The sequence below is a fragment of the Anguilla rostrata genome, chromosome 5 (assembly GCF_018555375.3).
Source record: "Anguilla rostrata isolate EN2019 chromosome 5, ASM1855537v3, whole genome shotgun sequence".
Classification (NCBI taxonomy): Eukaryota; Metazoa; Chordata; class Actinopteri; order Anguilliformes; family Anguillidae; genus Anguilla; species Anguilla rostrata.
In genome coordinates, this window is record NC_057937.1 from 5,164,636 (window position 1) to 5,180,699 (window position 16,064).

The window sequence follows — 16,064 nt, forward strand, 5'->3', positions numbered from 1 at the left end:
TTTAATGCGCTTTATGAGCCAGATTAGAATGCTAACGTATCTCAGCCGGGTCGGTCTACTCTGGCTGACATGTACGTGCTACAGTAGCCTTGGAGAGTGCCTGTATATTTACCGTACACACACAAACACACACACACACACACACGCACACACGCATCCCAACTGCTCATTAAATGGCAACAAAAAATAAACGCTCATTTAAATGACACGCTCGGCAACGCGCAACAGATGACTGTCATGAGAGAGCTTCAGAGCCTGTGTGTGTGTGCGTGTGTGTGTGTGTGTATGAGTTTCATCAGTGTGAGATTGTGTGTGCTTCTCTTACAAAAACAGCCCTGGAGAAAGCAGTACTGCCTGCAGGGTATTAGAGCTCGGTGGCATCAGGTGAGCACGGGCCAGTTGGGGGCAGTTCGGGGCAGTTGGGTGGAAAGCTTTAAGTAGTCCGACCGCATGCGTGAGAGCGTTTAGGGCTCAAGCACTGGGTTCGACTCCCTGTAGCTGCCGAAACGTTGGCATATTAAATTATAATTACCCGCCCCAGATTCAGAGAACTCCGCAAGTAAATATGTATGAATTAATCACGATAAATGTATGCGCGAGCTTGCTTTTCATAAAAGTTTGCACGGGAATTGCGCAGATGAATATGCAGGAGTTGAATTGTACGTATTTACGTGTTTCATACGAATATGTGAGAGTTCATTTTGAATTATGATTCAGGCGAGTCTTCGCGGTTTCTCTATGATTGTCCTCATTAGTTTCAGTTCCATTCATTAGTTCCCCGGTAAATAAAGCCCGTGTGTCTACCTGAAGGGGCCTGGAAACTTTCCTGTGTGGCACCAAAGCTGACCAATAGCTTACACTGTGGGAGGGATTTCCTGCTCATCCTGGGCCAATCACTGCGGATTGATGCTGGGGCCCAGGCCACAGGAAACTTAAGCGTTGCTTCAGAGTTGTGATGTACCTCAAATTCTGATCACCCCACCTTCACACTCGTGCAGAAACTTTCAGCTGAACATGTGAAACGAGCAGTGCAATTGTTGCTACGTTCACTCGCTGTCTAGGAGGTGACTTCTGTTTGGTCACGTGACAAAACATGACCTAGCGTAACCTGTCTGTTGCTGGATTATTTCTGTATTGCTAATTATGTGGTTGTATTTGCGTAACCGCAACATCCAGGTGAATCACCGCTAACGTAGTAACGCCTTTGAAAGCGCTTCCTGATTTTAAGCCGCAGTTCTCGTACCTGGTTGTATCTGGTCGTATCCGGTCGTATCTGGTCGATTCTGGCCGGTTCTAGTCGTATCTGGTCGTACGTGGTCATGCCTGGTTGGATCTGGTCATATCTGGTAAAATCTGGTCAGATCTGGATTAACCGCTTTTGCCCATCTTTTGCAGCCACCAACACCTGGCGCATCCTGAAGACCAACGGGGCCCTGGTGCAGGGGGGGTACGGGCACAGCAGCGTGTACGACGCCAACACCCGCGCCATCTACATCCACGGCGGGTACAAGGCCTTCAGCGCCAACAAGTACGGCCTGGCCGACGACCTCTACAAGTACCAGGTGGACACCAACATGTGGTGAGTGGGCGGGCAGCCAAGGATGCTGGGAGACTGGTGGGGTGCGTGTACGGAACACAGTTTGTGTTTTTAGCGAAATTCAGGCTCTGAATTGCCTTTTAAGAGGGTGGGATTACGGTCAAAAGGTCGGCCATGTTTATAAACAGGAAATATTGCTAGAATGGCTGCTTCTGTTACTTCGCCCAGTTTGGGGCAGGCGACCTACCAGTGCATTTTAGGCCAGTGGTCCCCAAACCTCACCTCGGGGACCCCCAGCTGGTATTTGATGCGCTCCACCTCAAGCAAACCTGACACACCTAATCAAGCCCTTGATGGAACACGTCACCTGGATCAGGCTGGGGGTCCCATGGCGAGGTTTGGGAACCGCTGCTTTAGGTCGTGGATTGGTGGTACGAGGCATCACCACTACACGATAAACGACCTGGCCACAGGTGACACGAGCTTAAGGCAAGGGGCAAAGCTCATCTCTGTAAAGCACCTCCTTCATCCCTGTGGATAAATGCAGTATTCCTTTCCTGTGACAGGGGGCGACGTTGAGCCTCCTCCAGGTGGCAGTGATAACACCACAACGTGACTGTAATGAGTCAGAGTTGTGAAAGTTAATCTTTCCGCCTTCCCGCTCCAACACTGCCGTTTCCCCTTGTCTGTTCTTGTGTTGATAAATCGTCTGAAAAGCTCCAGGGTTGTGTGTCCTTCAGAAGAGGGGCCTCCTGGCTGATATCTCGAACCCTGAGCCGCTCTCACAAAGGATGCCGTGGCTGGCGCTGTAGCTTTTGTTACCGATGAAAGAATTTCTCACAGGAGACTGAAAAACCCTTCAGAGTTAAATTCGGAAGTGTGAACCGCAGTGAGGGTTAGAATATTAATCTGATGAATTATCTTGCCTCACATAAGGTAAGGAGTTCAGGGCTTGTTTCTGAAGTTCTGCGAGATTGTGTGTCTCGCTTCTGTCGGGTAGAACAGTAATCTGGTGGTGTGGTTTATCTGAGATAAAGGAAGTAGTTTAGCGCTGCTAAGCCCGGATATTGAGTTGATTTAAAAGTGGTCTGGAACAATGTCAGTTCCTCTGGCTGGGAATATTGGATTGCGCACACGCACACACGCACACAGCACACACACACACACACCCACACAGTCTCTGGAAATCCTGGCTTGCCACCGAAAGGTTCTGCTGGCTTTGGTCCAGTGTAAAATGCCCAGCAGAATGATTTTTCAGGCTTTAGTGTTTGTTAAGGACAAAGCAGATTATTCATCAGTACTGACTGTCTGGCTAAATTGCATTCATGTGCCTGTATGTGTGTGTGTGTGCGCGCGTGTGTGCGTGCATGCGTGCGTGTGTGCGTGTGCGTGTGCGTGCGTTTGTGTGTGTGTGTGTGTGTGTGTGTGTGTGTGTGTGTGTGTGTGTGTGTGTGTGTGTGCGTGTGTGTGTGTGTGTGTGCGTGTGTGTATGTGTGTGTGTGCGTGTGTGTGTGTGCGTGTGTGTGTGTGTGTGCGTGTGTGTGTGTGTGTGTGTGCGTGCGTGCGTGCGTGCATGCGTCCGTGCGTGCGTGTGCGCGTGTGCGTGTGTGCGTGTGTACGTGTGTACGTGTGTACGTGTGTACGTGTGTGCGTGTGTGCGTGTGTGCGTGTGCGTGCGTGTGCGTGCGTGTGTGTGCGTGTGTGTGTGTGTGTGTGCGTGTGTGTGTGTGCGTGTGTGTGTGTGCGTGCGTGTGTACACACTTAATGCTGACCTAACCTGCTTCTCTCTCGCTGCAGGACGATCCTGAAGGACAGCGGCTTTTTCCGCACCCTGCACATGGCGGTGATCGTGAGCGGCACCATGCTGGTGTTCGGCGGGAACACCCACAACGACACGTCCATGAGCCACGGGGCCAAGTGCTTCTCCTCCGACTTCATGGCCTACGACCTGGGTGAGTCCCGCCCCCTTAAAGGGTAGCCACGCCCCCCTCAAAGGAGAGCCCCGCCCCCTGTGAGGGTGAGTCCCGCCTCCTTAAAGGATAGTCCCGCCCCTGTGGAGGAGAGCCCCGCCCCCCCGTACGGGATAGTCCCGCCCCCTTAAGGGTGAGTCCCGCCCCTGTGAGGGACAGTCCCACCTCCATAAGAGAGAGTTATGCAATAGTCCAACCTCCACAAGGGTCTATTTGTCAGTTTTCCATTATACACTGCTATACATCAATATGCGGTTATATCTCTTTACAGCACTACATCTCTGTTGAAGTCTATGCCATTCAGTAATGTCAAATCACAGCATTTTGGCTGGGTCTTCGGTCAGGCTGGCAGGAACCGTGCAAAACCACTTATTTTCTGACCCTGAATGTTCCAGAAACACATCCCCCACCCCCCTGAGGTCCAACCCGGCCAGCCTGTGTGTGATTGGGGGTGGTGGGTGTGTGGGGAGTGTGTGTGTGATTGGGTGGGAGGGTGGATTGGGGAGTGTGTGTGTGATTGAAGGGGGTGTCCATGTGGGGAGAGTGTGTGATTGGGTGGGAGGGCGTGTGGGGAGGGTGTGTGTGATTGGGTGGGTGGTTGGGGAGGGTGTGTGATTGGCAGGGACGGCTCTGTTAGCAGTGTGCTGGAGCAGCCTGCATCCTGTCGCGAGCGTGTTTGGTGCCAGAATCACCTCCGCAGGAGGGGACAGACTGTGAGAACACCGCCTGCTGGACACTTCAGACCCGGCGGTGTTCAGAAGAGGCTTGCTGTATCGCTTAAGATGCTGTCTCCTACGATCTGTTTCCTAACCAGTGGATTTTCCCTCTTCTCTCCTCTTCACCATGTGGCTGTCTGGTCCTTGTAATTTCAGAATTTAAAAGCTGGAGTATTTTAAATCCATATTTGAATACTTACATTTTTTTTTTACACACCTGCCAGTCACCCCCCCCCCCCCCAAATCCCAGAGATTGCTCACAGAACCTTCCACCTCTGTGGATTCAGCCGAATGTAGGGATTGCATCTCGTTGTAACCTGTACTGTCCAGCAGGGGGCAGCATGTGCACACAGATTGGATGGGTATGGTCAGAAAAGAGACCGCCTCCCACGGTGCTCTCCAAGTCACCGTGAGCAGCAAAGTGAATTTGGCTCCCTGCGTATGGGGCAGCGGAACAGCGGAATAGAACAGGATTAATCCGACTGGGGAAATTCATCTTACGGTCAGCGGGATTCATAAAAATAATAAGCATTTCTAAACCACGTAACCTAGCGTACCTTGAACATGGATAACAATTAATATAGAAATAGATATTACATTACATTGCATTACAGGCATTTGGCAGGCGTACGACGTCTGAGCGACGTACAACAAAGTGTATAACCATAACCAGGAACAAGTGTGTTGAAAACCCTAGAGGGAAGATATCCAAATATAAAGAGCCTGTAGTCTGTGGGTTAGCGGTATTATTTTTATACAGCATCAGTCATTCCCATTCCCATACCGGGAATTCCCATCGTTTCTCTGCCTGCGGAGGAGGCGGAACTGTTCGCGGTTTGTGTACCGAAGCAACATAACGGAACCCGGTCATTTTTGGCTGCAGCCATCTTGTCTAGAACCGCAAGGTTCGACTGCTGGCCAAAATGGCTTCACCTCAAACGCCGCCTCCCCCACCCCCCCCAATCCTCCACCCAGACATCCCATCAGCCCGCACCGCGGTTTTCACCGCAGAGTGCGTTTCGATTCCCGCCGATGTTCCGCCCCTCGCCCCTCGCCCCTCGCCCCCGTACCACTTTCTTCTCCTTTCCGTCTCTCCAGCCATACCGAAAAACAGCCCAATTATCGCCTGCGGGACCCCTGAAACGGGAGCGCTCAGAGACGGCTGGGCGGCGGCGGGGCGGGGTTCAGCGCTACGCCCGCTCGGGTGTTTAATTACCGCGTGCTTCCCTTTCGATGTTTCGCCTCGGATCTCTGGCGTGGGCGCTTGCGGAAGCTCGCTCGCTCGCGCACGCCGTGAACCGCAAACCGTCTGACGCCATTTAACTCGGCGAGAACTACGACAAAACGCATTAAAAAGAAACAACAATGACTTCAGAAAACTTTTTTTTTTTGATCCCTTCTCTTGTAAGTGCAGCCAGCTGGTCGGTCCGCCTCGTTAAGCTTCCACCTCGTTAAGCATTCCCCCCACCCCCCCCCCCGCCCCCCGCTTCCTCCCCCCACTATGCACCGAACGCAAATGACTGTTCAATGGACAGTATTTAAATCAGAGAAGGTACAAGCGGAAAAAAAGTAACACTGAAAGGAGATGTTGCTCACGAAATGACCTTTGAAACGACCTTTTTAAATGTGAGGTTCGCTGTGTCAACGTGAGGCGAGTTGTTGGGTAGGAAATGGCCGATGTTGTGCTGGTGAGCTGTCGAGCCCTCGTTGCTCTGGGAGAAGGGCCTGTTGGCTACAGTAATAACTGCTTCTCAGTGTTTTATTTTTAGTGTTGTGACCTCTGAACTCTGACCTTTCACCCTCAGCCTGCGACGAGTGGTCAGTGCTGCCCAGACCGGACCTCCACCATGACGTCAACCGCTTTGGACATTCGGCAGTCTACAGCAACAGGTACAGCCCCAGGGGGTAACAGAGTGGGACTGGGGGTACAGCCTCAGGGGTAACAGAGTGGGACTGGGGGTACAGCCTCAGGGGTAACAGAGTGGGACTGGGGGTACAGCCTCAGGTGGGGTAAGCCCAGGGAAAGTGGGACTGGGGGTACAGCACTCGGACTGGGTAAGCCAGGGAACACTGTGGGACTGGGGGTACAGCCTCAGGGGGTAACACTGTGGGACACGGGGGTGGGAGCTGGACGATCAGTGTTCAGCTGGTGTTCGGGTTTGGAATGCTCTGAACACTTGTACATGTGGTACAGTCTGCCACGCTAAAGTCTCACATATTCAGCTGCAACATTTTTCTCTCGTGTCACACGGGGAAACCAGAAGTGGTTTTGAATGCAGAGCACGCCTTTGTGAAAAAGAACACGCACCGCATTTATACAAAATGCACCTTTCTGTGAGAGGGCGCACTCTGACATTTCAAAAAATATTTCTAAATCCTTGCTGGGAGACTTTGAAACACAGCTTTATATTAAACTCTTGTGGAATAATTTTGCCGCCTTAAATGACCTTCCAACAATCCTTTTTGAATTTTTCTCTGTGTGGAAAAATGAAAGAAATTTTGATGAATGTGTCAAAACACGCAAAGTAAAGAGACCTTTGCATAGCACATGCATCTGTAATTTTTAGGATTTAGTCATTTTTTCGTACTTGATTGATGTCGACGTCTCGCTGATAACATGGCATTGTCATTCCGGTCGGTACAGTTTTTAAGAGCGGTTAGGAAATAGCTTTTTTTGGGGGAGGAAGGTGTCGGTGAACATAGTTTTGTTCGGCGGGTTGAGGTCACAGTGACATCACAGACACAGGCGTGACCCCTGCGTCCCTCTGGTTCCGTTACGCGGTTCACCTCCTCGGCCTCCGTCTTAGGCTCCTCCCGTTCGTTAAGCCCCGCCCACCAGCGCACGCAGAAACGCGAACGAGAAGCGCTCACACCGCCGTCGGGGGAAACGTGGAGTCGCGCGGCGTGGTTTGAGTGGCGCCCCCTGCTGTGTGAGAGGGGGTTTTGACCCCCCCCACCGTGGGGCAGGGTGTTTGATGTCAGCGGGGTGTAATCCGGGGGTCTTGATCAGAGGGGCATGTCAGCGCCCTGGTGTGAGCGCGATTCGGCGGGGACGTGACCTTCCACACGGGGGGCCCCGCCTGGGTCTGCTCCCACATTCCCGCCGGGCCCCCCCCCCTGCTACGTTTGATAAATAACTAATTTATGAGGGGGGCGAGACAGAGGTGATGTGCTTTAACACTGCACGTCAGATAAGAGCAAACCTGCGCCTGCTAATGCTACAGCAGTGACATCTCTCTCTCTCTCTCCTTCTCTCACTTTTTCCCTCTCCCTCTCTTTCTCTCTCTTTCTCCCTCTCCCCTCTCTCTCTCTCTCTTCTCCTTCTCTCACTTTTCCCGCTCCCTCTCTCTCTCTCTCTCTCTCCCTCACTCCCCCCCATTCTCCCTCTCCCCCCTCTCTCTCCCCCTCCCTCTCTCTCCCCACTCCCTCTCTCCCCTCCCTCCTCTCTCTCCCTCCCCTCCCTCTCCCCCCCCTCTCCCCCCACAGTGTGATGTACGTGTTTGGGGGCTTTAACAGCCTGCTCCTCAGTGACGTGCTCATGTTCACTCCGGCGAGCTGCTCTGCGTTTTCGAGCGCGCCCTCCTGCCGCGCCGCCTGGCCCGGCATCCGCTGCGTCTGGAACAGCAGCCTGGGGGCCTGCCTGCCCTGGGACGCCGCCACCCCCCAGGAGGAGCAGCAGCTGCTGGCCGCCTGCCCCCCGAAAGCATGTAGGTACCCCGCTACCCCTACAGGCATAAAGCCCCCCCAAAACCATGTAGGTACCCCGCCAACCCTGCACGCATAAAGCCCCCCAAAACCATGTAGGTACCCCGCCAACCCTGCACGCATGGCAGCCCCCCGAAAGCATGTAGGTTATAACAGCTTCCTGTGAGAATACCTGTTATAAAAGCTACTTGTATGAACACTTGTTACCCGTTATAAAAGCTACTTGTATGAACACTTGTTACCTGTTATAAGAGCTACTTGTATGAACACTTGTTACCTGTTATAAGAGCTACTTGTATGAACACTTGTTACCTGTTATAAGAGCTACTTGTATGAACACTTGTTACCTGTTATAAGAGCTACTTGTATGAACACTTGTCACCTGTTATAAGAGCTACCTGTGGGAACACCTGTCACCTGTTATAAGAGCTACCTGTGTGGACACCTGTCACCTGTTATAAGAGCTACCTGTGGGAACACCTGTCACCTGTTATAAGGGCTACCTGTGCGAACACCTGTCGCCTGTTATAAGAGCTACTTGTACGAACACCTGTCACCTGTCATAAGGGCTACCTGTGCGAACACCTGTCACCTGTTATAACGGCCTTTGTCGCGTGTGAAATGACGGAAGCGCACACTTCCTCTCCCCGCAGACGCCGACAACGAGAAGTGCGACCAGTACACGGACTGCTACAGCTGCACCGCCAACACCAACGGCTGCCAGTGGTGCGCAGACCAGTGCGTGTCCGTGAGCAGCAACTGCACCGCCGTCACGGTGAGAGGCGCCGACCAGCCAGCGGCTGATCATTAACCCTTTAGCCACGCGGCTGATCATTAACCCTTCAGACGCCGACGCCGTGGAAGCACCCGTGGGCTCTAGAGTTTTCTGATCTTGACGGCATCTGAACTAACCTTTTTTTTTTTTTTTTATATATTTTTTTAAACAAGTAGTTGTTTAATATTTTTAAAAGTATTTTCAAATATGTATTTGACCCAAGTCTGGATTGGTGGGGTTTGAGGAGGGGGCGTGGCTTATCGGGGGAGGGGGCGGAGCTAGCTCTCAGTAGAGTGTCATTGGAGAAATAGGCAGGGTGTAGCTCTGTATTTCTTATTCATGACGGCATGGCGTATAAAGGCACTGCTCGGGCTCCATTAGCATGTGTGGTGTGTGTGTGTGTGTGTGTGTGTGTGAGAGCCTTGTTAGCCCAGCTGAAGAGGAGCGAGTGAAATAATAAGCCTCTGGAGGAGAGTTTGAGTTTGCGGTCGGGCCGGGGACCGCCGGGGCCGTCCCGAAACCGCGTTCGCCCCGGCCGAGGCCCCGTTTCGGAGTGGAGCGTCCCGGCAGGACGGCGAGCGGGAGCGGAATGTTAATGTTCGGGTTTGCTTACCTGTGCATGTGAGGCGGAGGGGATTAGGCCTGTACGGGGGGGTAGGGTGGGGGTGGGGGTGGGGGGGGCGGGCGAGGCTTACGGAGGAGGTGTCCTTGACCCAGGCACGCAGCGATGCGCTGAGGAACCCGCCCTGATTGGGTCAGGCTGCCGCGCCCCGCCTGGCCCCGCCCCCGTCCCGCCCCAGGGGTTTTCATTAGCGGGGAAAGTTCCGGAAACAGCCGTGCGCACGCCGCCGCCTCCTCTTGCGGTTTCGAGAGAAAGAAAGAAAGCGAACGCCGGCGTACTGCGCTGAGTTTTAACGAGCTCCCTCTGCTCGCCCGCAGCTGTGTGTTAAACGTCACGGCGTGTTCTCAGGGAAACGAGCGCGTTTACTGTTGTATGTTGAATGTTGAGATGCGTTTTATTGCGTGTTTGTGTGATAATGATAGCTGTGTGTTTAGCATTTCGCCGCGCTTTAGGGAGCCTTTGTTTGTTTTTTTATAGTTATGTGTTACACATTACGCTGTTATAGCGAGCGTTTGTTTACTCATTAAGTGTTAAACCTTGTGCTCTCCTTGCAAGTTCAATAGTTCCGTGGACACATTACTCTCTTCTAGCGAGCGTTTGTTTAATAGGTGTGTTAAACATTACTCTATCGTAGCGAACGTTTGTTTAGTAGTTCTGCGTTAAACGTTGCTCTGTCCTAGCGTGCGTTTGTTTAATAATTCTGCTTTAAATGTTGCGCTGCGCTTTTAGGGTCCCATCGCGGAGTACGAGACGTGCCCCAAGGACAACCCCGAGTACGTGTGCAACAAGAAGACCAGCTGCAAGAGCTGCGCCATGGACCAGAACTGCCAATGGGAGCCGCGCAACCAGGAGTGCATCGCCCTGCCCGGTGAGCGCGCTCAGTCCGGCCCCCTGCTCCTGCCTCTGTGAGCACGCTCAGTCCAGCCCTCTGCTCCTGCCTCTGTGAGCACGCTCAGTCCGGCCCTCTGCTCCTGCCTCTGTGGGCACGCTCAGTCCGACCCTCTGCTCCTGCCTCTGTGAGCACGCTCCGTCCGTCCCTCTGCTCCTGCCTCTGTGGGCACGCTCAGTCCGGCCCCCTGCTCCTGCCTCTGTGAGCACGCTCAGTCCGGCCCTCTGCTCCTGCCTCTGTGAGCGCGCTCAGTCCGGCCCTCTGCTCCTGCCTCAGTGGGCACGCTCAGTCAGGCCCTCTGTGAGCGCGCTCAGTCCGGCCCTCTGCTCCTGCCTCTGTGGGCACGCTCAGTCCGGCTCCTGCCTCTGTGAGCGCGCTCAGTCCGGCCCTCTGCTCCTGCCTCTGTGGGCGCGCTCAGTCCGGCCCTCTGCTCCTGCCTCTGTGGGCACGCTCAGTCCGGCCCTCTGCTCCTGCCTCTGTGGGCACGCTCAGTCCGGCCCTCTGCTCCTGCCTCTGTGGGCACGCTCAGTCCGTCCCTCTGCTCCTGCCTCTGTGAGCGCGCTCAGTCCGGCCCTCTGCTCCTGCCTCTGTGAGCGCGCTCAGTCCGGCCCTCTGCTTCTGCCTCTGTGAGCGCGCTCAGTCCGGCCCTCTGCTCCTGCCTCTGTGGGCACGCTCAGTCAGGCCCTCTGTGAGCGCGCTCAGTCCGGCCCTCTGCTCCTGCCCGGTGAGCGCGCTCAGTCCGGCCCTCTGCTCCTGCCTCTGTGGGCACGCTCAGTCAGGCCCTCTGTGAGCGCGCTCAGTCCGGCCCCCTGCTCCTGCCTCTGTGAGCGCGCTCAGTCCGGCCCTCTGCTCCTGCCTCTGTGAGCGCGCTCAGTCCGGCCCTCTGCTCCTGCCTCTGTGAGCGCGCTCAGTCCGTCCCTCTGCTCCTGCCTCTGTGGGCACGCTCAGTCCGGCCCTCTGCTCCTGCCTCTGTGGGCACGCTCAGTCCGGCCCTCTGCTCCTGCCTCTGTGGGCACGCTCAGTCCGGCCCTCTGCTCCTGCCTCTGTGGGCGCGCTCAGTCCGGCCCTCTGCTCCTGCCTCTGTGGGCGCGCTCAGTCCGGCCCTCTGCTCCTGCCTCTGTGGGCGCGCTCAGTCCGGCCCTCTGCTCCTGCCTCTGTGAGCGCGCTCAGTCCGGCCCTCTGCTCCTGCCTCTGTGGGCGCGCTCAGTCCGGCCCTCTGCTCCTGCCTCTATGGGCTTGTCACAAGAGAATTGGTATTACGTTAAATTACACTACGCCACGTTACACCGCATTATGTTACATTAAATTACAGCATATTACACTACATTATGTAACGTTACATTATATTGCATTACGTTATGTTACACCACATCACATTACACCACGTGTATTGCATTACATTACACCACATTACATTACATTACAGGCGTTTAGCAGACGCTCTTATCCAGAGCGATTTACACAACCTTTACATAGCATTTAAATAGCATCCATTTATACAGCTGGATATGTACTGAAGCGATGCAGGTTAGGTACCTTGCTCAAGGGTACAACAGCAGGGGCCTACCCGGGAATCGGATGTCTTGTGACCTTTTGCCGCCCAACATGGGGCTGAGCACGTCCTGTTCCCTCCCCTGGTGTGGGGTGGCCAGTGGTTGCCTATTGTGCATCTCCCGGTGTAGTTATCGGCGTCGGCACAGTCTGGGTTCGATCAGAGGCCGCAGGGCTCATCCATTAACCCCCCCCCCCCCCCCCCCACCCAGCCTGTTAATGTACCTCTCCCCCACTGTCATTCCATGACTCTGTTTCTTCTGTGTCACTTTGTTTTATTGATATTTTTTATACATACTAGACAATCCAAAAAGAAAAATGAAAACAATCAAACAAATGAACAGATACGTTAGCAGGTTCTTTTAACCGAAGGTGAGGTATCTGCTGAACAAACACAATAACGATAAACAAACCCTGAAGCAGCCAATAGGAGTAAGAGCCTGAGGGCACAGCGGGGGCGGAGACACCAACAGCGGACACGTCTGACTCCGTTTCAGTGCATTTTAAAATGGAGCAAACTGCTTAACACCATGGCAACGTAACTCAGTAACTCCACTACCCCCCCCCCTTTAGAGAACATCTGCGGGGAGAGCTGGCACCTGGTGGGGAACTCGTGCCTGAAGTTCATCACGGCGAAGGACTCGTACGACAACGCCAAGCTGACCTGCCGCAGCCACAACGCTGTGCTGGCCTCCCTCACCACGCAGAAGAAGGTGGAGTTCGTCCTGAAGGAGCTGCAGATCATGACCGTGCTGGTGAGGGGAAGGCGAGGGGTCTGCGTGGGTGGGGAGGGGGGGACGGGGGTGGGGCCTGCCTGACGGGGGTGGGGCTTGTTTCTCATGATGTCAGAGCTCACTCACCTTTCTCATGGTGTCAGAACTCAGACTTTCTCATGTGTACAGGTTTTTGTGCTAGCAGTGGAACTGTGCGCGTGTGTGTGCGTGTGTGTGAGAGAGAGAGAGGTAGTGTATGTGTCTGTGTGTCTGGTGTGCAAATATGTGTACGAGTGTGCGCTAGTGTGATGTGTGTGTGTGTGTGTGTGTGTGTGTGGTGTGTGACAGTTACACTGTGGTAGGATTCTGGCCCAAGGCCACGTTTATTTTTGTCACTGCATCCGTGGTGCTGTGAAGTGGGAGGGGCCTGCGTTTCTAGAGAAGCGTATTTTTACCTGCAGGATGCGCTCCAGCGAGCGTCCGTCTGTCTGTCTGTCGGCTGCTGAACAGACACTGCCTCCGTTTACTCCGCTCGTTATTCCGTGTCTCAAACTGCCTTCTGCACAGCCCGCCTAATTTTTAATTAGTACGAGACTGAACAACGAGGCTCAGCCGAACGCTGGAAGCCATCGGAAGATGTGGCCGTTTCAAAATGCACGTCTGGTGGAAAACTCAGGCAGGAGTTGTGTGTGTGTGTATGTGTGTCTGTGTGTGTACTTGTGTGTATGAGAGCATGTGGGTGTGTGAGTGTATGAGAGTATGTGGTTGTGTGAGTGTATGAGAGCGTGTGGGTGTGTGTGTGTATGAGAGCGTGTGGGTGTGTGAGTGTGTGTATGAGCGTGTGTGTGTATTTGTGTGTACGTGTAGGCGGTGTGTGTATTTGTGTGTACGTGTAGGCGGTGTGTGTGTGTGTATTTGTGTGTACGTGTAGGCAGTGTGTGTATTTGTGTGTACGTGTAGGCGGTGTGTGTATTTGTGTGTACGTGTAGGCGGTGTGTGTGTTTGTGTGTACGTGTAGGCGGTGTGTGTATTTGTGTGTACGTGTAGGCGGTGTGTGTGTGTGTATTTGTGTGTACGTGTAGGCGGTGTGTGTGTGTGTATTTGTGTGTACGTGTAGGCGGTGTGTGTGTGTGTATTTGTGTGTACGTGTAGGCGGTGTGTGTATTTGTGTGTACGTGTAGGCGGTGTGTGTGTGTGTATTTGTGTGTACGTGTAGGCGGTGTGTGTGTGTGTATTTGTGTGTACGTGTAGGCGGCGTGTGTGTTTGTGTGTACGTGTAGGCGGTGTGTAACCCTCCTCTCCCCCGTGTCTCAGTACAAGGCCACGGTGACTCCGTGGGTGGGGCTGAGGAAGATCAACATCTCGTACTGGTGCTGGGAGGACATGTCTCCCTTCACCAACACCTCCCTGCAGTGGCTCCCCGGGGAGCCCAGCGACGCCGGCTTCTGCAGCTACCTGGCCGAGCCCGCCTCCAGCGGCCTGCGGGCTGCCACCTGCGTCAACTCCGTCAACGGCAGCCTGTGCGAGCGCCCGGGTGAGCGCCTGACCCCTGACCTCTGACCCCTGACCTCCTGCTGCTGACCCCTTACACCTGACCCCTGACCTCTGTCACATGACCTCCTACTGCTGACCCTTTACACCTGGCCACTGACACCTGACCCCTGTCACATGACCCCTGGCTCTGACCCCTTACATCTGACCTCTTGCTGCTGACCCCTGACCTCTGACCCCTGGTTCTGTCCTCTAAGCCCTTACATCTTATAGCAGACCCCCAACCCCTGACCTCTTGCATCTGACACCCTGACACTTGTGTTCTGGCACTGACCTCAACCCCTTACATCTTACTCCTGACCTCTGTCCCCTGACCTCTGACACCTGCCTGTTCCCCTGCTCCAGCCAATCACAGCGCGAAGCAGTGCCGGACCCCCTGTGCGCTGCGGTCCACCTGCAGCGAGTGCACCAGCAGCAGCTCGGAGTGCATGTGGTGCAGCAACATGAAGCAGTGCGTGGACTCCAACGCCTATGTGGCCTCCTTCCCCTTCGGACAGTGCATGGAGTGGTACACCATGAACAGCTGCCCACGTGAGCACCGGGAGTGTGTGTGTGTGTGTGTGTGTGTGTGTGTCTGTCTGTGTATGTGCAGGGGTGTCTGTGTGTGAATGTGTGTGTGTGTGTCTGCATAGGAATGGGAGTGTGTGTGTGTGTGTGGGTGTGTGGGTGTGTGTATCTGGATGTGTGTTTATGTGGGGGTGTGTGTGTGTGTATTTGCATGTGTGTTTGTTAGCTTTAGCATGACCCTTAACTCCCATGATCCTCTCCGTGCGTTGTTGTTTCAGCGGAGAACTGCTCCGGCTACCGCACCTGTGGGCAGTGCCTGGACCAGCCGGGCTGCGGGTGGTGCACGGACCCCAGCAACACGGGGCGCGGCCAGTGCATCGAGGGCTCGTCCCGCGGGCCCGTCCAGACCGCCAGCCCCTCCCTCTACCAGCAGCCCGCCCTCAACGCCACCATGTGCCCCCTCGAGGACAAGTACAACTGGTCCTTCATCCAGTGCCCCGGTGAGCTCCACGGCTCCGCCTCCACCGCAGCCCAGGCCCCGCCCACCTGCGGTCTAACTGGATCACTCAGGGTCAGGGGGCGGGGCTAACCCTGGCTCCTCCCCAAGCTCTATTATTATTATGATATTTATTGTACTGTTTTTGTTCACTGGGATACAGTCTAGTGGTGGTCTACAAACATCCATGTTAAATATTATTCCTCTCAATCACTTTGGCTGCCAAATGACATGATTATTATTGTGACTTGCATATAAAACACAGTGAACAGAGTCCCACCTGTGCTGGGCGGATAAATCTGTGAGCCAGGTGGTTTCTGGTCTCTGACCTGGGCCCGTGCACTGACCCCTCTGACCCCGCCCCCCTTTCTCCCAGCATGCCAGTGCAACGGCCACAGCCGCTGCGTCAACGCGAGCGTGTGCGAGAAGTGTGAGGACCTGACCACCGGCAAGCACTGTGAGAACTGCGTCTCCGGTTACTACGGCGACCCCACCAACGGGGGCACCTGCCAGTGTGAGTACCTGCAAAAAAAACTCCCCCTTCCTTTCAGCCACCGAGCGCATCGGCACCCAGAGGTGACCCAGAGTGGGAAGAATTGGCACCGTGCTGGAGATCTCCATGAATGCAGAAATAAAAATGAATCTTTTTAAAAAAAGATTTGAGCGATTTTTTTTTTTTTCCTCCTCACTTTGCCATTTCTAGATTAGTAGAGGAGAAAGGGGGGGAGATGTACCCCCCCCCCCAAGGTAGGAAATGATTGACAGGTGGAGTGTAAATGCTTTTCGCAGTCTTTGTGGGGACGCTGACAGAGGCTAAACCCTGGCGGTCCTGCTGTGGAGAAATACTGTCATCGTTAAACTGAAGAGGGCTTTTATCTGCTCTATTAAGCCTGGGTTTATGTGCTCAGACTCCTGCCTGCTTCTCTGTGATTTTTATAAAAACTCTCTTTTAAAGGAATGTGAGTTGTGAATGGGTCTGTGGTTTTTCAGCGATGTTCTAATCTGCGCTGCATTTTCACAGCCTGCAAGTGT

General features: G+C 54.1%; 1 protein-coding gene across 1 annotated transcript in view; it reads left to right on the top strand.

Annotated features, from left to right (window-relative positions):
• Nucleotides 1-16,064, top strand: part of LOC135254507 (attractin-like) — a 76,911-nt gene that overhangs the window by 57,825 nt on the left and 3,022 nt on the right. The window contains exons 10-21 of the mRNA XM_064334717.1: nt 1,396-1,579; nt 3,335-3,489; nt 6,029-6,113; nt 7,710-7,930; nt 8,582-8,703; nt 10,055-10,193; nt 12,339-12,520; nt 13,793-14,012; nt 14,375-14,560; nt 14,815-15,036; nt 15,409-15,546; nt 16,054-16,064. The exon at nt 16,054-16,064 is cut by the window's right edge and continues 83 nt beyond it. Coding sequence (XP_064190787.1) covers nt 1,396-1,579; nt 3,335-3,489; nt 6,029-6,113; nt 7,710-7,930; nt 8,582-8,703; nt 10,055-10,193; nt 12,339-12,520; nt 13,793-14,012; nt 14,375-14,560; nt 14,815-15,036; nt 15,409-15,546; nt 16,054-16,064 — 1,865 coding nt within the window. The remainder of the gene's footprint in view (nt 1-1,395; nt 1,580-3,334; nt 3,490-6,028; nt 6,114-7,709; nt 7,931-8,581; nt 8,704-10,054; nt 10,194-12,338; nt 12,521-13,792; nt 14,013-14,374; nt 14,561-14,814; nt 15,037-15,408; nt 15,547-16,053) is intronic.